This window comes from Tasmannia lanceolata, unplaced genomic scaffold (assembly GCF_043159265.1).
Source record: "Tasmannia lanceolata isolate RefF3 unplaced genomic scaffold, GAP_Taslan_0.1 ptg000002l, whole genome shotgun sequence".
Taxonomy (NCBI): Eukaryota; Viridiplantae; Streptophyta; class Magnoliopsida; order Canellales; family Winteraceae; genus Tasmannia; species Tasmannia lanceolata.
The window spans coordinates 37140525-37165142 of NW_027518679.1; the positions used below are offsets into that span (position 1 = coordinate 37140525).

General features: G+C 42.1%; 1 protein-coding gene and 1 pseudogene across 3 annotated transcripts in view; one reads left to right on the plus strand and one right to left on the minus strand.

The window, feature by feature from the left end:
• LOC143871549 (uncharacterized) overlaps positions 1-24618 on the plus strand; it is a 181201-nt pseudogene that overhangs the window by 118237 nt on the left and 38346 nt on the right. The window lies entirely within an intron of this gene.
• On the minus strand, positions 10203-16475 carry LOC143871507 (serine/threonine-protein phosphatase 7 long form homolog). 2 transcript variants are annotated; one of them, XM_077376679.1, is made up of 3 exons: positions 16266-16475; positions 11139-12344; positions 10203-11017 (listed from the first exon to the last, which is right to left on the minus strand). In XM_077376679.1, exon 2 carries the CDS (start codon positions 12271-12273, stop codon positions 11170-11172), a length of 1104 nt encoding a protein of 367 aa, XP_077232794.1. In that variant the 5' UTR covers positions 12274-12344; positions 16266-16475; the 3' UTR covers positions 10203-11017; positions 11139-11169. The 2 variants fall into 2 exon arrangements, with proteins under 2 accessions (XP_077232794.1, XP_077232793.1); XM_077376678.1 differs by lacking the exon at positions 10203-11017 and having other exon boundaries at positions 11043-12344.

Here is a 24618-nt window from a genome sequence, read left to right on the forward strand (position 1 = left end):
ATTGAGTTGGGATATGACTTGGTTAGGCAAAAGGGAGGAAGTTCTATTAGGTGTAAAAGGGCATTAGTAGAATAGGGGAATGACTCGGTTGTGACATGGAAGGCCGCAACTTGGTCGAATGCGACTCGGTTGCATTGGGATGGGTTGATTAAGGAATTGGATTGAGTCAACTAAGGGGAGAGTCCAATCGGTTAAAGAGGTTGAGCATACTCGACTAGAGAGTTGGGTCAACTCGACTTGGGAGGTTGGCTAGAGTTGACTCAGTTGAGCTGGGTTGGGATCCCACTTGGATGGATTGTATTGGGGCGATTTGACTTAAGCTGCAGGTGGCCTGGCTGGGTTAGATTTAATGTAACCAGATTTATGGATAAATGGTGTGCCTCAGTGAGTGGACAAAGGTATGGCTTGGGTTGATGTGACTCGGTTGAGTTGTGCTAGGGTCAGGTTAGGTGGGGTTAATGGTTGAGTTGGATTGGATTGGGTTAATGGTCAAGGTCAAGTGCGGGTTGACTTGGCTTAGACTGGATTGGAACTGGTTGAGCGTGGATTGGGGTGCGGCTTGAGGTTTGGGTGGTTGGAGTATCTTAGGAACCAATAGGGCAAAGTGGCTCTTAAGGGGAATGAATTAATTGGGCCGAATGGGCCCGATGGCCGGGTTAACTGGGTTGGCCGGGTCTATTGTAGGGGTGTATGAGGGTACTGTTGGGTGGATGAATGAAAGGCATGTGGTGTATGATGTGTGGCTATGGTTATAGGGTTTAAGGCTTATGGGTATGGGTTTAGGTGTGGTTAATGGTTAGGTTGGATTGGGTTAATGGTTAGGGTCAAGTGAGTCGGGTCTAAGTTAGGAGCAAACCCGAGACTAGCCATGGTCTAACTAGGAGGAAGCAGGGTACAAACCAGGGTGCGGACCAGGGTGCACCAGGGTGCGAACCAGCAGGGAACCAGGGTGCGAACCAGCAGGGGAACCAGGGTGCAACCAGCAGGGAACCTAGGTGCAACCAGCAGCGAACCTGGGTGCAACCAGGGTCTAACCAGAGTGCGAACCAGCAGGGAACCAGGGTGCGAACCAGCAGGGGAACCAGGGTGCAACCAGCAGGGAAACCAGGGTGCGAACCAGCAGGGGAACCATGGTGCAACCAGCAGGGAACCTGGGTGCAACCAGCAGCGAACCTGGGTGCAACCAGGGTCTAACCAGAGTGCGAACCAGCAGGGAACCGGGGTGTGAACCAGTATCGAACCTGGGTGCAACCAGCAACGAACCTGGGTGCAACCAAGGTCTAACCAGAGTGCGAACCAGCAGGGAACCAGGGTGCGAACCAGTATCGAACCTGGGTGCAACCAGCAACGAACCTGGGTGCAACCAGGGTCTAACCAGAGGCTAACCAGGGGGAACCAGGGTGTGAACCATTAGGGAAAAATAAAAATGAAGATAAGATGGGTTAAGAGAAGAGGGAAACATGTATAACTTCAAAGTCTACCATCAAGAAGAATGAGTAAAGATTGATCCTAGATGCTTCCTAACATGGTTTTTCTTTTAAAGTAAAAGATATGCATGAAAACAGACCCTACATAGAATTGAAATAAATGCCTACCTCTTTGAAAACCCACTTTGTGTTTGATTTTTCTTTGATGTTAATTCCTTGAAGATGATTCCTTGCTTGATAATGACTGCTTTTGATATATATCACCCAACGTATCACCCGATCCGGCAAGGATGGCCGAACCCTTGAAGAGATGAGGGAGAGGGATGAATTTTCTAAGAGAGGGATTCTTTTTCTTCTTTTTTCTTTGGATGGTGGGATGAGAGGGTATTTATAGGAGAATGGGATAGGAGGTTAGGTGAGGTTAGGTGAGGTTAGGTAAGGTTAGGTGAGGTTAGGTAAGGTTAGGTGAGGTTAGGTGAGGTTAGGTGAGGTTTGGGTGGTTAGGATGAGAGGAGAGGTTAGGTGAGGTTAGGTGAGGTTTGGATGGTTAGGATGAGAGGAGATGTTAGGTGGTTTTGGATGGTGAGACCCAGGTCAAGATCTGTCATTGATCTAACGATTTACGGAAATCGGGTCTCGGAATGGAATCAGGGTCCGGGCTATGAAATGACCCTAGCTTATTTTGTCCCGATTGATGATCCGTAAAGTCAGATCAAGATATTAATGACCTAAAACATATAAATCAATGATAGAGGGGGTTCTCACATGGATTTAACACACTAAATTCACTAATCAGGGTATTTTTCAATTTTTCGGATCTAATCATCTCACCAGGTACATCTCTTTATCATTTTGTTTTTTTCAAAAAATTTGAGGATGGATCAATATATTAGGTTATTGTTGGTTAAAGTAAAGCAAAATGTGGGTGTCTACAGATGCCCCTCTTTGGTAGAGACGACGTAGTCATCGAATACCAAAGTCAAAATGACAGAACCATTTTGCGTAGCTTTAATCGACAAAGGACCCCCTAAACACAATGCAACCTAATATAATGCAAGACCTTAGATGAAATCCTAGAATTGGAATGCAATAAAACAAACCCGCTGCGGTGCCGCTGGCAACGAGAGAAATGGGATACCATTTTCAAATGGATTTTCGGAGGGAAAGGAATATCGCTTTTGAACAGCTTCAGAGGAAATGAGACGTCATTTTCAAATGGTCTCAGAGAATAATGGATGACTTTTGAAAGATTCTTAATGAAAATGCAGCATCATTTTTGAATGGGCTTGGGCAAGATGAAATACCGTATTTATACGGATTCCAAGGAAATGAGACATCATAGTTGTATGATGTTCAAAGGGTATAAGAGACCATAGTTGTATGGATTCGAAGAGAATGAAATACCGTATTTGTACGGATTCCAAGGAAATGAGACATCATAGTTGTATGATGTTCAAAGGGGATAAGAGACCATAGTTGTATGAACTCGAAGAGAATGAAATACCGTATTTGTACGGATTCCAAGGAAATGAGACATCATAGTTGTATGATGTTCAAAGGGGATAAGAGACCATAGTCGTATGGACTCGGAGAGTGAAATACCGTATTTGTACGGACTCCAAGGAAGCGAGATATCATATTTGTGTGATGTTCAGAGAGAAAATATCTTTTTCCAAATGGATTCAGAGAGATATGATGATTTGAGCTTTGAGAGAAATCGAAATTTCCAATTAACAACTTTAGAAGCAAAGGATTTAATAACACTATGCAGCAAAAGAACTTCAGGGCTTAAATATGGGATGCCACTTCATTAGCAATCTGCCTCAGTTTGAGGCATTCTAACCTTCTTCTATTCGTTGACCGGAGATTATTCTTTCAAAGATCTTCGTCATTTGTGAGAGCGTCACCTTTTTCCAAGTTCCTCAGAACCTGTTAATGAACCTGCCTTCAGAGTGATTGCACCCTACAACAATTCTAAAAATAAATTTTTTTTTTTTTTTTTAAATAGAACTACAGACACTTGTAATAAAAACACAAAATAAGAAAGATTACTCCAGTAATCTCGTGATGCTTCTGACTTATCAGTATTTTCTTTTGGGTTAGACTAGCCTCTTTTAAAGAACGTTTCTCCATTGATAAACATCTTCACTTATTTTTAATACAGTGATACCTCATATATCTTTCTATCAACTTTCAGATTGCTTCAAAATTAATGCCCCTAGTTTCGAGAATCATTGTGTATTAGCTTCGCCTGACCTACCGCGAGTTCAGAGACCGATGTAATTCTTTTGGCGTGAATCCAATCTTACCACGACCAAGTCTTCCTTTTTTGGATTTTCAACTTGGTGGACCGCTCGGCCTTAACTTTTGCCTGAATCGCCTTTTCAGGTTTTCGACTCAGCGGGCCACCCCCTTACCTTTTGCCTAAGCCGCCCTTTCAGGTTTTCAACTTAGCAGGGGAATGATCCTAAATTTTGCCTAGATCGCCTTTTCAGGTTTTTCAATCTAGCGGATCTTCAAGCTCCATTTCTTTTCTTTTTTATTATTTTTTTTTTATCTTCTTTTCTTTTTACTTGAACACCAAAAGGACTTTATAGGTGAGGTAGGGCTTTTCAAAGAATGGCTTAAGGTTTTGCAAGGGTCTCGACCGAACCTATGAACAGGTTGCCTACGTATCCCAGTGTAGGAATCAGATCATGCGTAGTTCAGGGCGAATGCCCCTAGTATATTGGGATTTGAAGGAAAATTTTATTTAGGCTCAAAAGGGTTTGCAAAAGGTTATAAATTTTTTGATTTTTGGTTATGAATTTGGGATTTATTCGGCCAAAGGACGGCCTTCTGATGTTCAAGCATAGAACCTCTTGAGTTGATCAAGATTTGTTGGTTCTGGCAATATTTCTCCATTTAAATTACGGAGCTTGACGGCTTTTCCGGGTAAGATTTGGTCCACAATGTATGGTCCTGACCAATTTGGTTTGAACTTGCCCCTTGGGTCAAACATTGGTGCTCGATTCTCTTTTAGAACAAGATTGCCTTCTTCTAAATCTCTGACCTTAACCTTTTTATTAAAAGCACGGGCTATTCTGCGCTGATAACCTTGCACATGGTAAAGCGCCTTTAATCTCTTCTCGTCTAGCATGTTCAACTCTTTATACCTGGCATCTGCCCATTCATTTTCTGGTAACTTGACTTCAGTCAATACTCGGAGCGAAGGTACACGGATCTCAACAGGTAGCACTGCTTCCATCCCGTAAACAAGAGAGTAAGGGGTTGCCCCAGTTGAAGCCCTAATTGATGTTCTGTAAGCCCACAAGGCGTATGGTAACTTATTCGACCAATCTTTATAAGTTTCTGACATTTTGCTAATGATAGTCTTGACATTTTTGTTTGCAGCTTCTACCGCTCCATTTGTCTGCGGACGATAAGGCGAGGATTTATGATGCTTAATCTTGAATTCTTCGCAAAGAGAGATTACTTCCTTCTTGAAATGAGATCCATTATCTGAGATAAGTTCATGGGGAATTCCATATCTGCAAATTATGTTGGTGCGTATGAATTTAGCAACTGATGAGGATGTAAGCTTTGCATAAGAAGCGGCCTCAACCCACTTGGTGAAGTAATCAATAGCAACGAGTATGTACTCGTGACCATTAGACGACTTGGGAGAAATCTTGCCAATGATGTCAATTCCCCATACCGAAAACGGCCAAGGAGAGGTAAGAGAATGCAATTCGGTGGGTGGTACATGGATGAGATTCGCATGTATCTGACATTTATAGCATCTCTTCACAAATGTGTGACAATCTGCTTCTAATGTCGGCCAATAATACCCCAGACGTAGGATCTTCCTTGCCAACATCTTCCCATTCATATGAGGCCCACACACCCCTTCATGAATATCTGCCAGAATTTCTTCTGCCTGATCTTCAGTGACACATAAGAGTTGAATTCCATCGAAAGACCGTCGATACAACTCTCCTCCACAAATGACGAAATTAGCTGCCAATCTCTGCAAAGTCCTTATTTCTTTACTCGACGCCTCATTGGGATGCCCCTGGCCTGAGATGTAGTTCTTTATGTCTGTATACCATGGCTTTCCATCGGGACATCTTGCAGCTATTTCTATAGCATCAACATATGCAGGAGCCCATTGCTCTTGAACCGTGATGGGCCTCATCTTCATATTGTGAGGTATGTCAATCATGGAAGCTAACGTTGCTAAGGCATCGGCAAATCTATTCTTCAACCTTGGCAAATAACTGAAAGTGACGCGTTGAAATTGCTTAGCGAGAATATCCAAGTATTCATGATATGGCAATAGCTTTTCTTCTTTGGTTCTCCACTCTCCTTGAGTTTGGCAAATGATTAGCTTCGAATCTCCATATACGTCAAGATTCTCTATGCCTAAGGCCAATGCAGCCTCAAGCCCAACAATGCATGCTTCATATTCTGCCATATTGTTGGTGCAATTGAATTGTAACTTAACGGCAACGGGGACATGCTCATTTCGAGGCGACACAAGCAATGCCCCTACTCCTTGTCCTGTTTGGTTTGCTGCTCCATCAAAATAGAGGGTCCAACCAGTTTCTGGATACTCATCTTCAACCATCATGATCTCTTCATCTGGGAACATCGGCTTGAAATGCTGACTTTCTTCTCGGGGTGCTTCCGCCAATTGTTCAGCAATGGCTCGGCCCTTTACTGATTTTTGGGTTACATGAGTGATGTCAAATTCAGACAACAATAATAACCATCTGGCAGTCCTGCCTGTCAGGGCTGGTTTTTCAAAGAGATACTTCAGAGGATCCATCCTCGACAAAAGCAGGACCTTATGTGATAAAAGGTAATGCCTGAGTCGCTGAGTGGCCCAAACCAAGGCTAAGCAGGTTTTTTCTAGGACAGTATACTTTTGTTCATACTCCAACATCTTCTTGCTAAGATAATACACAGCCTTTTCATGCTTGGTTTCTGGATCTTGTTGTGCTAACATACAACCCATTGTGGTTTCTGTTACTGACAAGTAAAGCAGCAATGGATGCCCCGGTATCACTGGTGCTACTATCGGTGGCTCAGACAAACTTTGCTTTATCTTTTCAAAGGCCTGCTGACATTCCTCTGTCCATTCTTTGGAAGAGTTCTTCTTTAAGAGCTTAAAGATAGGTTCACAAGTTGATGTCAGATGAGCGATGAATCGCCTTAGGAACTGTATCCTTCCTAGGAATCCCCGAATTTCCTTCTCGGTTCTAGGCGGTGGCATCTCCTGGATAGCCTTAATCTTCTGAGGATCTACCTCTATACCCCTTTGACTCACCATAAATCCAAGCAACTTACCGGAGGTAACCCCGAACACACACTTGCTAGGATTCAGGCGAAGCTGGTATTTGAGAATTCTTTCAAAGAACTTCTTAAGGTTCGGGATATGATCTTTCCTTTCCTTGGCTTTTACAATCATATCATCGACATAAACTTCGACTTCTCTATGTATCATGTCATGGAGCAAGGCTGTAGCTGCTCTTTGGTACGTCGCACCGGCATTCTTAAGACCAAATGGCATTACCCGATAGCAATATGTCCCCCATTGTGTAATGAACGAGGTCTTAGCCATGTCCTCGGGTGCCATCTTAATTTGATTGTAGCCCGAGAAACCATCCATAAAAGATAGTAATTCATGCCCGGTCGTATTGTCCACCAAGATATCGATATGTGGTAGAGGGAAATCATCTTTTGGACTTGCCTTGTTCAAATCCCTGAAATCTACACACATTCTCACCTTTCCATCTTTCTTCGGTACAGGTACTATATTTGCGAGCCATTCTGGATATTCCACCACTTGCAGAAATCCAGCATTCAACTGCTTAGTAACCTCTTCTTCTACTTTCAGGACCCACTCAGGCTTCATTCTCCTTAGCTTCTGCTTTTTAGGTTTAATCCCAGGCAATAAAGGTAGCTTGTGCTGAACAATGTCTTCGCTCAACCCGGGCATATCTTTGTAGGACCAGGCAAAAACTTCTTTATATTCCTTAAGTAGGTTTATTAATTCATCGCGCTCTTCAGAGGATAGAGTATTTCCAATTCGTATTTCCTGTATTAAATCTTCTGTTCCGATGTTTATAATTTCGATTTCATCTTTAAGAGGCTGGGCTCGGCGCTCCTCCTCTTGTTTGAGCATATGCTGCAATTCAAGGGGAGTTTCGTCGATCCCCCCTTCCTCATCTGAGGAGGGAGTGTTATCATTATTATTAAAGTCAGAAGCAAACACAGAGACATACTGAGAATCAGATTTCATTGAATTGAAAGAAGTTACATCATTATCATTGGACTCATCCTGAACAGGTTCAGGATTCACATAGTAAATAAACTCAGAAAATGACTCGCCTGGACTAGGCACTGACACTGATTCACTCGACTTGACTAGACTTGACTTAGCAATAAAATAAGATGGAAAAACATCAGAACTCCAGTTTGAAAGATTTTCTGTTGCAGGTGCAATCTGACTCTGAGGTTCAGTAAAGGTATCATTACTCTGAATAACTGCCACTAGCATATCTTCACAATCTGTCTCTTCTTGTTCTTCAAAATTGTAATCAACATCAGGCACATTTTCTTCAAACAAAGATTCCAGCACATCTGGCTCAAGGTAGACTAACCAGTCCTCAACAGTTTTCTCAACATAATATATCGGCGGTTCTATTTCTGGGAGAGCAAGGCCACTGAATATTTCAAAACCGGGTATCATGATCCCTGTCACTGAGTCATACCATGGTTCAGAAAACCCATAGTATGGAAACGTCTCACCTTCTTTGATAAAATGACCATTCATTGATAAGGGATATGGAGCCATTAGGAGTACCCTTCCGGTGCGGCGGATTTCTTCCTTCAATTTCAACAATTTTTCCATGGCTTCCTCCTCCTCTTCAGTAGGTACATATCCAAGACCGAAAATTCCATGGTTTGCTTTGATTGGGCGCCAGTGAGATGCCTTGCTTGGATCACGGCCCAAATTCATACCAGGGAAGTAGTTCATTTTTCTCATCATCTTGGCCACCACAGAACTGATGGCGAACGGCAAACACAACTCCTCCCGAGAGGCATCCTTGTAAGAGATAACAGCAACCTCGAATGCGAAACCATTCAAGTTGTAGTCATCTGCTTTTGCAACTGGAAGGATTAAAGTTTCTCCTGTTATTTGCCCTATTTCTGGCTCTTCATCACCTCTGACAGTGAACAACTTCCCATCTTTAATGAACTTCAATTTTTGGTGAAGGGTTGAAGCGACAGCACCTTCCTTATGTAACCAGGGACGTCCTAGAAGCATATTGAACGAGGCTTTGATATCAATAACTTGAAACTCAACCTCAAATTCTTGACCGCCCATAACGATCTTGGTGGTGAGGACTCCGACCACATTTCTTCGGGTATTGTCATATGCGAGGATACCAAGGGTTGATTCGGCAAAATCAGTGGGACCGAAACCCAAGGTAATGGCAGTTCTTAATGGACACACATTCAACGCGGATCCGTTATCTACCAACACAGATGGTACTTTCTTGCCTCCACAAACAATAGTGACATGAAGAGCTCTAGCATGATTCCGACCTTGAGGAGGCAGCTCTTGATCTGAGAAACTAATGGCCCTGGTGGCCTGGGTTAGAGCAACAACTTCAGCCAGTTGCTCCGGAGATATCTCTGAGGATACCTGTGTTGTATTCAATTCTTTTAACACAGCCTCTCTGTGTTTCTTTGATGCTATCAATAATCCCCATACAGATATAACAGCCTGAGTTTTCTTTAACTGCTGCACAACTTCATCATCTGGATCTTTCACATATTGCGGCTCCTCTCCTCGAGCCAATGCCCCTGGATTTTCGACTCTCAATTCAACAGGTTTGAAAATTCTTCCGCCCCTTGTCACATGTCTGACTTCATCCAATTCAGGCTCATCATAAGTGATAATTTGAGGGACTTGTGGCTCATAGGTGATTACCAAGGGAGGTACAGACTCTCTTAGGTGTGATTCATCACAGAATATGATTTGGGGTTCAGAGATGGGTTCTAAGGCACATATGAGGGTAAGAGGGTCAAACTCAGGATCTCCTATGGTTATGGCATTAACGGCAGCAGGAGGATTTGCATGACCAGGTAATGGGTTTTGGGTGACATTGGGTCTTGGCTGGAATGCAATGACTTTCTCATCAATGAGTTTCTGGATTCTAAATTTCAAGGCAATGCAGTTGTCAGTAAGATGACCAGGACCTCTGTGGTACTCACAGTGTAGGTCAGCTCGCCAACTTGCAGGTAGAGGATTGGGGGGAGGCCGGATGGCAGGTAAGGTTATGCGACCTGAAGCAAGACACTGCTTAAGCACCTCTGAAGATGGAATGGGAAGAGGGGTAAATTCTACCCGGGTTTGTTGCCGAGGTGCGGTTGCGGTTTGAGCATAGTCCATTACTAAAGGTTCTTGGGACCTAGAGGATTGAGCATTGGAACGGGAAATACTATTGACTTGGGCTGGAGGGGACTTTTTGAAATCTCTGGGGTTTGGGTTGCTACGGTTGAATACACCTTGAGCCATAGCCTCCTCTATCTGGGTGCCAGCCACGATGAAGTGTTTGAAGTCTGGATAGTATTGCAAAGACATGTGATACTGGAGCTGGGGGGAAATATTTTTCATGATTATCTGGACTTGTTCTTCCTCAGACGGGCGCTCCATCATCTGAGCTGCTATTCTCCTCCATCTTTTCACAAAAATCAAAAAGGATTCCCTCAAGTCTTGCTTTGTTCTCTCTAAATCCTTTCTGGTGATTTCTGTCCCATCATCATATTTGAATTGCCTGATGAACTGCTCGCCGATATCCTTCCATGTCCTGTAACGAGTCTTGTCCAAGACCATGAACCATCTCCTCGCAACCTTGGTTAGGGAAACTGGGAACAATTGAGCCATTTGCTCAGAAGATAACCCTTGAGGCTGACACATGATGGTGAACATTTGCAAATGTGTGATTGGACAACCCACACCATCATATTTGTCGAAATCGGGCATTTGAAAATTGGCAGGAAGGCGAATTTCGGGAAATAAAGTAAGATCACTGGGATTGAAACCACCCTGGTCTTGAAACTGAATGTCTTGAACTTTCCTGGTAAGAGTCTCTAATTTCTCCATAACAGACTTATCAACCATGGACTGAGAAGGCCTACTGTGATTCTCGCTGTACTGCTCTTTTTCTAAGTCTTCTTCGACTTTATCAGGGATATTGATGAACACTGTTTGGGCAGGTGCTACTGGAGTAGCTGCTTGGCGCATAGGCCCTTTATCCTTGGACAACGACGGTTCCAACTTTTCAGAAAGCTGAGCCTTGATAACTCGGTTTTCTTCTTTGAGTTCTTGAAGCTGTTGGAGAATCAAAGTAAGAGTATCGGTAATAGCAGCGGGTGGAAGACCATCTTGGTTGTCTGCCATTGGTGAGGATGAGGACGGGAAAGAAGGAGATGCTGGGGTTCTTAGAGAAGGTGGCGGAGAAACAGATTTCCTCTCTAACCGCGAAGAGACCCGAACCCAAGGAGTATTAGGGTTAGCTATGATGTTTATTGCCCTGTAATATCCGAAAGACATATTTTAAAATCAGAGAGAAGAATAGACGATGATGCACACATAGACAAAGATAATGAAAGAGAAGGATGGACTTTATTGATCAATCATTAAAATTTGAGTACATGGTTCAATCTTTCAAAGATAAACATGGAACTAAGCATTCTTTTTAGACTTCTTCTTCGGACGACAATCTTCCTCAACTGACTCCTTTAAAGGTTTGATGATTCTTGCATCCCAAGCAGATGAAACAGCTTTGACAATCTTGGGCTTGAGACCCTCAGGCGGATAGAAATGATGAAGGGGAGGCACAATGGATTGCTCCCTTCCATACTGACGCTGAATCCTGGCAGGAACATAAAAGGATGTCTTTTTGAAACCAAGAAGGCGAACGTAGTTAGCTTCTCCGGTGTTGAAGACAGCTTCTTGGATTCCGGGAATTTGCCAATAAATCTGATCTTCTTGGCGAGAATTTAACCATTCAACCCAATCGCTTTTATGATCGAAAGAAACATCATGACGCCATTCACTGAAGGTGTATAACGTATGATCAAAATGGACAGGAGCTGCAATTTTTAGCTTGTGGCATAACCACACTTGAAGTAATGCAGGACATCCTGAGAAAGACCCAACGAAAGAGCGAATATAAGAGCTTGGACCTGAACTGGCACGAAGGTGAGCCATATCATCCAATCCATTGAAAGTTTCTGCAAGCATAGTAGGAATTGGATTGGCGCCACGATCCATTTGATCAACGAGGTCCAGAAGAACAGCTGACGCAAAGCGAGAAGGCTGGACAGTGAGGAACCTAGCAAAGGAGCAGAATCTCAAAGCGCGCCGTCGAGCTTTTTGAATATCAACAGCACCAATGTATCCAACAGGAGGGTAAATGTCAATCAGTCGCTGCATGGACACTTCTTGGCCTTTCATGAAAGAGTTCATGGATTCATCTGGATTATCCATCAAGCAAAGGAACAAAGGACGATAATCTGGAACACAGGATGGCTTCACTAGAGGGCCATCCACAGGATATTCCAATAAGGCACACCATTCTTCAAAGGTGGGACACATTTCTTGGTTGCCAAAATGGAAGACATGATGATCGGGATCCCAACACTCTGATGCGGCATAGAGTAATCCCCAATCGAGCTTGATGGTTGCCACGTAGCCGAAGAGATTTTTCTCTTGTTCACTTATGGCGTAGATATGGGATTCTCTTAATGTACCACGGATCCAATCAAGAATTGTACGAGTAGACATAGTGCCCGTAAGCCAAGAGAAGGGATATAAGAATGATCAGGATTACATGAACACGAGATTGGGATAAGTTCCTGCCAGTACAAGGAAAGTATGAATACATGATCGAATCACACGATAGAAGAATGAAAGGCATACGATCGAAAGATTAGATGAGATAGCATAAGATTGCTTTCAACGGATAGATCAAGAATGACTAATCCTATGAGATCTTTGGAAATGATAGGATTTATATCCTAACCCCTAAAGGAAATTTTTTTTTTTTTTTTAATCTCGCACATTTTAACAGTGTGACCTGAAGGCATCAACCCTAATCCTAATCAAGCGGAGTGGAGAGAGGATCTCGACTCATGACTTTGTTCGTGTACCTAGGACCGATCGTAGCCATTGGAAGATGGTCTACGGCCTAATCTAGACACAAATAGGCAGGATATCCTAAACTAGGCTCACACACGTGATGCACATGTGTTCGTATACTACATGCATGTGTGGGTTAATCTAGGGGTAAGGCCAAGAGTTCCCTTAGCGCGAATCCCTGTTCGATATACTGTACCAGTGTCCGGCGTATCAGTACGTGAACAAGAGATCCGTTTACGTACCATAATGGTACTAGGCTAAGGGTGGAATGCTTCTCTAGCACAGAGGCACCAGGTGATGAAATCCCAGTCAACCATGCTAGATAACACTCCGGGTTCCTAAAATAGGACGTGTGTGCACGTGAGATGCAGAGTTTAGATGCAAGTGATGTAAGTGTGTGCAATATGTTTGCACAATCTATGATGCCTTCAGGTTTTGTTAGATTAAGTTTGAGTAAAGTGTGATGAGAAAATAAAACAAGACAAACTAATCTAACAAGTATAGAGTTTTTATGAGCCAATTAAATTAAATTCAAATGAATTATCTTTTGAAATTTTAATGAAGTTAGGTGGTCCCCAGCAGAGTCGCCAAACTGTGGTACCCGAATCCCGCGAGAGGGGTGGGGCGCGAGCCGCCGCGCTCTCTCTCTTGGTCTCCTGTATCCACGCGATTGGCGTGTGCATTTAATTATTGATTTGAATTCGTCTTTCATGTGAACTTGGGATCACTAAGGCAATCTGAATTCCACACGAAAGAGACTGACAGAGTCGCCACCTAGATGTGGGATCTAGGACCCGAAATTAACCAGAAATCTAGACTCGCTACCTGGTTACGAGAATGGAAGGTATGGGGAGTTATCCGCCACATGCACCATTCCTGCCCGATAATCGGTCTTCGATTCCAAAAGCTAACTCTTTTAAATTTATTTTAAATGGCTCATTCAACTCTATGTTAATGTGCGAGCTAAGTGACATGCATCCTATGATCTAATTTCAATGTGAATCCTAGATGTGTATCTTGATTTATTAATTTGTCTGGATTCATTCTAAGTGAAAGTTCTCCTAGAATTCTAATTTCATGGAAAGCCCTAAATGATTTGATTAAGCATTTACAAGAAAATTAATATTCAAAACACCACAATTTGTTGTGGTGCCGACTCGCGGGTGGTATGCCGTCAGACATCCAAGCTGCCTACGTACCCAAGCCTCACTGGGATCAGAGTCGACGTAGTTCGGTGCACCTAAGCTAAGTTACATATGCCTAACTCAACTAAGACACCGACCTAGACGGGATTGACTGTTTCAACAGTTTTAGGAGAAGTTATTTAATTCAAGTTGAGGATTTTATTATCTTAGGATTTCATCTAAGATGCTATATGATTCTCATCTAAATGCAAATGGTCCCTTAGACTAATGCAGGTTTGCCTTACATCCTAGTTTACTAGGCTTGTCCTAGGGAAAGATTGGGTGACTAGTGTAACTAGACCTATGGCACGGTTGCTATACATAGCAAGCGTCCGTGATGAGGCTGGACTCCTAACTCTAGGACTCTCTAAAACTTAGGACACGACACGACACCGGTGTTCCTAAATTGGGCTCTAAGGGTCCTTACGACGGAAACCGTGATCCAACGGTTCCGAAAGACACAAGACAAATCGATTTAAATTCTCGAGGTTAGTGAAAAAAAAGATGGAAGAGATGATGAAATAGTGTGAGGGAATGAGAAAGATAGAGAAAGGTGTGACTGAACTTGGGAGTGCCAAATTGCCTACGTACCCCGCGATGGGGATCAAGCCACACGTAGTTCCGCTGGGGAGGTTGCTTGGATTTTGGAAAACAGGATTGGTATTTGGATCAGGAATCGGGTTTGTATTTGAGCATTGGACTTGAGATTCAGAAACATTGATTTAGCAATGGGATTTTGGAATTGGGAATTTGCATCAAAGAATTGAGCATATAGGAATCATCAAGGGTTTGAATTTTGGGAATTCAAAATGGGCGGGCTTATGAGATTCGGTCAAATGGATTCAGACATGCGACTTAGATTGAGTTGGGATATGACTTGGTTAGGCAAAAGGGAGGAAGTTCTATTAGGTGTAAAAGGGCATTAGTAGAATAGGGGAATGACTCGGTTGTGACATGGAAGGCCGCAACTTGGTCGAATGCGACTCGGTTGCATTGGGATGGGTTGATTAAGGAATTGGATTGAGTCAACTAAGGGGAGAGTCCAATCGGTTAAAGAGGTTGAGCATACTCGACTAGAGAGTTGGGTCAACTCGACTTGGGAGGTTGGCTAGAGTTGACTCAGTTGAGCTGGGTTGGGATCCCACTTGGATGGATTGTATTGGGGCGATTTGACTTAAGCTGCAGGTGGCCTGGCTGGGTTAGATTTAATGTAACCAGATTTATGGATAAATGGTGTGCCTCAGTGAGTGGACAAAGGTATGGCTTGGGTTGATGTGACTCGGTTGAGTTGTGCTAGGGTCAGGTTAGGTGGGGTTAATGGTTGAGTTGGATTGGATTGGGTTAATGGTCAAGGTCAAGTGCGGGTTGACTTGGCTTAGACTGGATTGGAACTGGTTGAGCGTGGATTGGGGTGCGGCTTGAGGTTTGGGTGGTTGGAGTATCTTAGGAACCAATAGGGCAAAGTGGCTCTTAAGGGGAATGAATTAATTGGGCCGAATGGGCCCGATGGCCGGGTTAACTGGGTTGGCCGGGTCTATTGTAGGGGTGTATGAGGGTACTGTTGGGTGGATGAATGAAAGGCATGTGGTGTATGATGTGTGGCTATGGTTATAGGGTTTAAGGCTTATGGGTATGGGTTTAGGTGTGGTTAATGGTTAGGTTGGATTGGGTTAATGGTTAGGGTCAAGTGAGTCGGGTCTAAGTTAGGAGCAAACCCGAGACTAGCCATGGTCTAACTAGGAGGAAGCAGGGTACAAACCAGGGTGCGGACCAGGGTGCACCAGGGTGCGAACCAGCAGGGAACCAGGGTGCGAACCAGCAGGGGAACCAGGGTGCAACCAGCAGGGAACCTAGGTGCAACCAGCAGCGAACCTGGGTGCAACCAGGGTCTAACCAGAGTGCGAACCAGCAGGGAACCAGGGTGCGAACCAGCAGGGGAACCAGGGTGCAACCAGCAGGGAAACCAGGGTGCGAACCAGCAGGGGAACCATGGTGCAACCAGCAGGGAACCTGGGTGCAACCAGCAGCGAACCTGGGTGCAACCAGGGTCTAACCAGAGTGCGAACCAGCAGGGAACCGGGGTGTGAACCAGTATCGAACCTGGGTGCAACCAGCAACGAACCTGGGTGCAACCAAGGTCTAACCAGAGTGCGAACCAGCAGGGAACCAGGGTGCGAACCAGTATCGAACCTGGGTGCAACCAGCAACGAACCTGGGTGCAACCAGGGTCTAACCAGAGGCTAACCAGGGGGAACCAGGGTGTGAACCATTAGGGAAAAATAAAAATGAAGATAAGATGGGTTAAGAGAAGAGGGAAACATGTATAACTTCAAAGTCTACCATCAAGAAGAATGAGTAAAGATTGATCCTAGATGCTTCCTAACATGGTTTTTCTTTTAAAGTAAAAGATATGCATGAAAACAGACCCTACATAGAATTGAAATAAATGCCTACCTCTTTGAAAACCCACTTTGTGTTTGATTTTTCTTTGATGTTAATTCCTTGAAGATGATTCCTTGCTTGATAATGACTGCTTTTGATATATATCACCCAACGTATCACCCGATCCGGCAAGGATGGCCGAACCCTTGAAGAGATGAGGGAGAGGGATGAATTTTCTAAGAGAGGGATTCTTTTTCTTCTTTTTTCTTTGGATGGTGGGATGAGAGGGTATTTATAGGAGAATGGGATAGGAGGTTAGGTGAGGTTAGGTGAGGTTAGGTAAGGTTAGGTGAGGTTAGGTAAGGTTAGGTGAGGTTAGGTGAGGTTAGGTGAGGTTTGGGTGGTTAGGATGAGAGGAGAGGTTAGGTGAGGTTAGGTGAGGTTTGGATGGTTAGGATGAGAGGAGATGTTAGGTGGTTTTGGATGGTGAGACCCAGGTCAAGATCTGTCATTGATCTAACGATTTACGGAAATCGGGTCTCGGAATGGAATCAGGGTCCGGGCTATGAAATGACCCTAGCTTATTTTGTCCCGATTGATGATCCGTAAAGTCAGATCAAGATATTAATGACCTAAAACATATAAATCAATGATAGAGGGGGTTCTCACATGGATTTAACACACTAAATTCACTAATCAGGGTATTTTTCAATTTTTCGGATCTAATCATCTCACCAGGTACATCTCTTTATCATTTTGTTTTTTTCAAAAAATTTGAGGATGGATCAATATATTAGGTTATTGTTGGTTAAAGTAAAGCAAAATGTGGGTGTCTACAGAAACACCTTTAAATGTGGTTTTCAAAAGATTTTAAGAGTGGTAGACTGTACCATTTTAAAAATACTTATCAGACTAAGAAGCAATTCAGTCTCTCTTAGAGTTCAGGTCATTGTGCCCGTCGAAGTCCTCATTTGCTGGTTGTCCAAGTCTTTTTCTATGTCGAGTCAAGGTCAAATTCCAGAGTCCTGCGTGGTTAATATTCCTCCCAAGGCTGGGGTGATATAAAAAAAATGATGAATTTGTATCCCCTCAAGAGTGATGCGCAGCAGAGTGAAGTTCAGAAGATGATTGATTCTCAAGTCCATATGGCAGTCTTTCAAGCCCATATGAAATGGCAGAGATCGTCAGAATTGAAAGGCAATTGTCGGGCAGATACAGCCTGTTGTAAACCTGAAAGCTTTGTAACCTCAAGTATTCAATGAAATGAAATTTTTTGACCATTTCCCGTGTTTTGCACTCTTACGAATCTGTCATGGAAGTATTTCATACTAGGGGCATCTTTTATGACTTACATCATAAAAGATATCAAGCGTGATGATAACTGGGATAACTATTCTCAGCAAATGAAAACCAGAGAAGCCTGAGCATAATCTTTGAGTCAGTCTCTTCAATCAAATTTTTTTCGTTTGAAGTCCAGTTTTCAGAAAATCTTATCCCTAACAGAGTCTAGAATTTGCTCCTGCAATTGTCAAACCCTCAGCAAAATGCTTTTCACTCATTTTAAAAGGGTTAATACCTGAAATTTTCTTCAAGTTTCTTGAGTTTTATCTTCAACAAAGATCATGCATTTTCAATCATTCTTGGCAAAGAATGACTTATTCACCTTGTGAAATCGATCAAAGTTGGTCATTTCTTCAATCATTTCAATGAATTTTCCTTTCATTTTAAAAAATATATATTTCTGCCTTTGGCTACGCGATTTGGAGTTTGGTCATTTTTTTCACCATTTCAAAGATGTTAAAAGCTGTTTTCGCCAATGGCTCCGCGATTTGGAGTTTGGTCATTTCTTTCACCATTTGAAAGATTTTAAAAAAAATATTTTCGCCAATGGCTCCGCGATTTGGAGTTTGGTCATTTCTTTCACCATTTGAAAGATTTTAAAAGCTGTTTTCGCCAATGGCTCCGCGATTTGGAGTTTGGTCATTTCTTTCACCATTTGAAAGATTTTAAAAAATGTTTTCGCCAATGGCTCCGCGATTTGGAGTTTGGTCATTTCTTTCACCATTTGAAAGATTTTAAAAAATGTTTTCGCCAATGGCTCCGCGATTTGGAGTTTGGTCATTTCTTTCACCATTTGAAAGATTTTAAAAGCTGTTTTCGCCAATGGCTCCGCGATTTGGAGTTTGGTCATTTCTTTCACCATTTGAAAGATTTTAAAAAATGTTTTCGCCAATGGCTCCGCGATTTGGAGTTTGGTCATTTCTTTCACCATTTGAAAGATTTTAAAAGCTGTTTTCGCCAATGGCTCCGCGATTTGGAGTTTGGTCATTTCTTTCACCATTTGAAAGATTTTAAAAGCTGTTTTCGTCAATGGCTCCGCGATTTGGAGTTTGGTCATTTCTTTCACCATTTGAAAGATTTTAAAAGCTGTTTTCGCCAATGGCTCCGTGATTTGGAGTTTGGTCCTTTCTTTCACCATTTGAAAGATTTTAAAAGCTGTTTTCGCCAATGGCTCCGCGATTTGGAGTTTGGTCATTTCTTTCACCATTTGAAAGATTTCAAAAAAAAAAATGTTTTCACCACGGCATTCAAGTATTCTAAGTCCGTTTCCACACGACATTCAAGACCGTTTTCACACGGCATCCAGATTCATTTTCTCTTCAAATTTCAAGATCATTCATAATCAAATCTGTCATTTAATGTTTTGCAAGAGAGGCTATCTCGTCAATATGTACTGAGTTAAGAGTTAGAGAGAGCCTATCTCACCAGCGTTTGCAGAGTCAGAGTCTGGTGAAAGGCTATTTCACCATGTATCTTGTGGATATCATTTTCAAAAATCAAAAATCAAAAATTTTAAACTCTTTAATCTTGGGCCAGTCAAAATGTGATGTCAGTTCAGCTTTGACATTCGCGCGACAAGCACGCTCTGCCAAAGAGGGGCATCTGTAGACACCCCATTTTGACCGTGCCCTAATCCCTTCATGTTTGAGCAAAGCCTCATCAAATAAATGAGATAGAACCCCAAATTTCACCCCAAGCTAGCTTAGGGTCCCAGCTAAGCCCCTGCAAAATTTCAGGAAGAGCTGAGCGCGTTTGCCCAGCAAACGGGCTGAGAGAGTATATGTAGTGCAATCAAGGGGTGGCCCACTAGGTTTTGATTTTTATCCCAAAATTCTTGCTTTTTAATGAAAATCTAGGTCAACCTAATGCTTCAAATGCCCATGAACACATATTTAGAAGCCTCGAGACTTCAGAAAAGCCCCTGCAAAATCTCAGAAAAATCCGACGAAAACTTTTGGAAAAGACAAGTGGAGTTAGTGCAGTTATCAAGTGGGCGGGGGTGATTTAGCCAGATGAGGTCGCACATCCGTGCGCCCATCAAGCTAGAGTGCCAATATCAGCTTAGTTTTTCCATATATACGAAAAAACCCTAAAAAAAAAAAAGAGGACGGTTCATTGCAAAAATCGCAAAATCGCAGAGAAAAGAAGAGAGAAAGGGAGAGAAGGAAAGCTCGGGTTTCCTTTTTCTGATCTGATTCCTTAGATCTCCGGCCAAAAACCTCCTTTGCTCCGACCTCCTGCTCACCGCTGTTCCAATTTCCCTTTTCTTTTTCTCCTCCTCCTTCGGCTGATTGTTTTTCCTTTTCCGGTCAGATCTACCGGATCTCAGATTTTCCTCCGGTAATCTTGTTATCAGCATCATTCCATCTCCGGTCTACCTCCGGCCGATCTCCTTCCTTTTCCTTCTCCGGCACGGTTGTACTCCGGTCATCTCCCAATCCCTTCCGGCTACCTCTGCAGATCCGAGATCCGCAACTCGATCCTTCTCCGATCTGCACAGTTACAAAGAGAGATCCGGCAACTTCTTCTCCGATCAACCGTTTCATTGTCCTTGCCGGAGCTCCGGCCGATGCTCGTCATTTGTTCAATCACCGGAATTCCCCTATATCTCCGATCCGTCAACTCCGATCCATCTCCGATCATCTTCTCCGACGAAATCTGAAGCTCCGGCAGGCCAATTTACTCCTTCTCCGATTGAAACTCCGGTTGCAACTTCGACTCCGGCCAAGCTCCCGCTGATCCATCACAATTTTCTGCTATTGAAGCCTTAACCTTAGATCTAAGGTGTAGAGCTTCAGATCTGGTCATCTTCTTTGGCTATCTTCGGTCAAGATTCAAGGTATGCAGATCTGAAAAAAGAATTTATCAATTCCGAGAAGAAGGTGGAAAATTTGCTTTCTGCAGGTAAGATCTGAACCATTCATTTGCACAATTTTATGATTTAACTAGTTTTTCTTCTTAAAATTTGTATTTTGTAGTATCATGATAGTTGATTCAAATGATATGCCTTTGATTTTTAATCCTCTGATAAAGTCGATTTTCTCTAATAACATTCTAATAATTTTTGTGTGAGTTTTGATTTTGATTTGTAGAGGATATTTCGTTCCTGTTACTCTCTTAAACTTTGTTAATCTTCCTTAATTATTATTATTATTATTATTTGTTAATTATTTTAAGCTCTAAAAATATGTGAATGAACCTCGATTCTGTATGTTGATATATTTGTATCATTAAAAGGAATGAGATTATTAGTTTCAGTTATTATAATTTTCAGTTCAGAATAAAATATGATGAGGTTTATTACAATTAAGTTTTTTTTTTTTATTTTCTTCTAAGCATATTCACCTAGCAGGGGTATAGATACAGAATTTAGGGTTTGAATTCTGTTTTGTTTGTGATCTTGTGATAAGATCTTCTTTATCTTGGCATGGGGTAACAATGTAATGCTCTCTCTGAGCCCAAACAGGGCAGCAACATAATGAATATGTGTGAATGTATATGTGAATGTGTTCATGCATTTCATCTGTCAATTTTCATTGCACAAAAGTTGAATTTGTTTCCATTAGCTGAATTAAGCATTAGTCATTGTCAGATTATCCATGGAATTTCTATATCCAGACAACACAACAGTTCACTCACTTGTGATACAATCATCTTCTATGTATCACACAAGTTGGTTTATTTATTCCCAGTTTAATGATTTAGCGCATGTATCTTGTTCACTTTTTTTTTAGACTTTCAATCTTGTTTGGACAGATATGTTTTGTCATATAGTCGATTTTTGCTTATCCTTGTACTTTGGTGGGGAATAATATAAGATTAGTCATGTCTTGATTGCATACATATGCACATTCATTTCAGGATTCATTTCAGATTTCTGTTTTGGTACAAGTCTGTCTTGTATCCCTAAATGTAGTCAATTTAGTTCTTGTTTTGCACACAATGTGAGCACAAATTTTTGTCTAGTTTTACACTTAAAACTTATTTTAGTTTCATATCAAAATTTGCACACAGAATCTGTCTTTGAATTAGATCCCTGTTCTGCACTCAAATCTGTCCATATAACAGCCCCTGTTTGGCGCTAAAATCTGTACATATGAACCCCTGTTTGGCATTAAAATCTGCACATATGTTGGTCCCTTTATACACAGATTTATCTACATTTCACCTTCACTGTTTAGCACATAATTTGTTTCCACTTTGCTTTCCCCCTGCAAAGTACTAAAATTTGTACAAATTAGAAATATCATCTAATATATTTAACCTGCTGATTATTTAATACTTGTCTTTTATACTAAGCTTTGAGTTAGGGTTTGAAGACGGTAATAAATAGATTGTTCAGGTGAGAATATCTTGAGGCTTATTATACTTATTTCTTTTTATTTAAATAAATTATTTAATAGGAAGAAGGAGATCAGATGACTACTCTATTCGATATTATCGACATGAGTACTGTTTGATCTCAAGGCGGGATTAGGAATATTATCATGTGTATTTGATATCAGATGATTACTTTGGCATCATCTGATTTCATTGGAGTCCCCGTATTGGGGTTTGTGGTTGGTTTTGAAGTGTTTGATATTGTTTTTACTTTATTAGGCTATCCAGCGGCTGGTCTGGACTAATTAATGTTGTTTATCATTTTATAATTGCTATAGATCGTGTATTGTTTTATTGAAAATTTTTCTTTGTTTAGTACTGGATTTATTTTTATAAGAATAGAATAGAATTTGTGATTATCTGGTAGACTTTTCTTCTATCTTTGATAGACTAACACAGTCTTATAGATTGCGGTTAATTTTCTTTAGATACTATAATCTCCTTGTCTTGTAGGGCGATGAAGGCGCTAGCCCAAGCCCATCTTTTAGGGAGACCTGCTTGGTCCGTGTAGTATCCCTCTTCCTTTTGTCTTTTTTAAAGATAGCCTCAAGTCATTAGATCTTTCCATTCATCGCCAGGGCGATGAAGGCGCTAGCCTAAGCCCATCCTTAGGGGACTCGCTTAGTCCAAGTAGCACTCCTCTCTTTTATTTAAAGACTTGTCCAAGTCTTTATGGTGTGTATCCCCTAGAAATTAGAAATCCATTCATTGTAAGGGCATTGAAAGAGTTCTCTAGAGCCCTCTCAGGGAGACAGGCTATGTCTCAGACAGAGAAAGTTGTATCCTTTAGAGACAAGCTTTGTCTCATTAGTGAGTCCATCCTTAGGAGACATGCCATGTCTCGTCAGCACCTCTCTTGGAGCTCATCTTTGTGTTTAGGAGTCTCACCCAATCTCATTCTCTTGCTAAACCTCCTCTTTGTGCGTCTTTTGGTTTTGGGAGAACACCTTACTCGGCTTGGCATCATACCCCGACCCTTATGGGTATTGGGTTGCACATTTGTTGCACCCTAGGGCTAGGTAGCTGTCCAGCCCGGCTGGGTGTTTTTACCTTTGCCAAATATGCACAATGTCTCTTTTTCCTTGTTAGCATTTTTCTTTATCTTACCTCTGTGTCTAAGAGACTTATCCAGTCTCATTTTCTTCCTAAACCTCCTCTTTGTGCATCATTTGGTTTTGGGAGAACATCCTACTCGGCTTGGCATCATACCCTTACCCTTATGGGTATTGGGTTGCACATTTGTTGCACCCTAGGGCTAGGTAGCTGTCCGGCCCGGCTGGGTGTTTTATCTTTGCTAAATATGCGCAAGGTCTCTTTTTCCTTGTTACTTGTGAGCTTTATCTTAGCTTGATAATCTCACTAGCACCCTTCTTTATCTCATTTTCTTTTAGGAGACAGGCTTTGTCTCATTAGCACCTCCTTCTTAGAATCCTATTTTCAGAGTCAGTCATTAGCCTAGGAGTCTGTCCTTAGCTAGAGAGCCTGTCTTTCTTTCAGGAGTCAGTCCTATCATCATAGGGGTTAGGATTTTATCCAACCTCTCATCAAATCATGTGTTTTTCTATCCACTCTTGCAAGGTATAGGATGCTGTCCAACCCTTGCAGAGCTGTGTTTCTGTTCTTTTCCCCCGCAAAGCATAGGATGCTGTCCAACCTTTGCGGGATATCCGGAGTCTGTCCTCCCCTTATGATGATATGATCCAATCCTCTTGTGTCAAAAACTCAAAAAATACTATAAAACAACCAAAATATCAAAAATATCTTAAAATCCAAAAATCTCAAAAATTTTGAGTCATTAGGAGAGTAGTTAGGAAAATCTGTTCCGAACTACGTTGGCTTGATCCTCTTCCACGAGGTACGTAGTGCAGCTTGGGATCCACATCCCAGGTCCAGCCAAACCTTTAAAAATAAACATTTCGAACCTTCAAAAATACAAAACTTCTTCAAAACCTTTTCAAAAAGATCTTCCCATAGAGTTAGGAGTCCGTCCTAGTTTGTTTGGTGTGTTTTAGAGTTAGGAGGCCTCAAGTCGATCGGTTAGACATTTAGTCGAACCGATGGCTAGACTAGGAAGCATATAGTTAGCCCATGGTTTTCCTTAGGTTGCACAGCCTAGTTACACATAGGATGTAGGACCCACCTGCATTAGCTTAAGGCTAATCAACTTACATTAGTTAAGGCATATAGAGAGTCCTGAAAATTACAATTCACTTGAATTTAAGCAATCATACAAAAAAGCTTTAAAGATCAGTTGAGTCTAATGGATCGAGTCTAGGATAGCGGTTCTAGATGGTTAGGCATAGTAGTTTGGAATAGGGCATCGAACTACGTTGACTCCGATTCTTCCCGAGGCCGGGATACGTAGAGCAGCTGGGATGGACGGCCATCTTGGTCCGAGTCAGGTCGCCTTAGAGTTAGGACTCATTTTGTCCAGTCTGGTATAGAGTTGATTTGTGTTGTATGTTTTTGCTGTGTCTTCTTACTTTCATGTACAGATCCTATACATTTAGCTGTGACATGCATGTGTTTGCACACCAGAACTTAGACACCCATTAGGCATGTCACTTATAACCTAGTTTTGCTTAGGTGACACATCTTTCATTTATTTTGTGTATGTGTTTAATTTTCATCTCTGAGACATGCATGATTAGGTAGACGTCTTCTCAGAGATATATGTTCCCATTTCATATGACTTTCGCTCAAA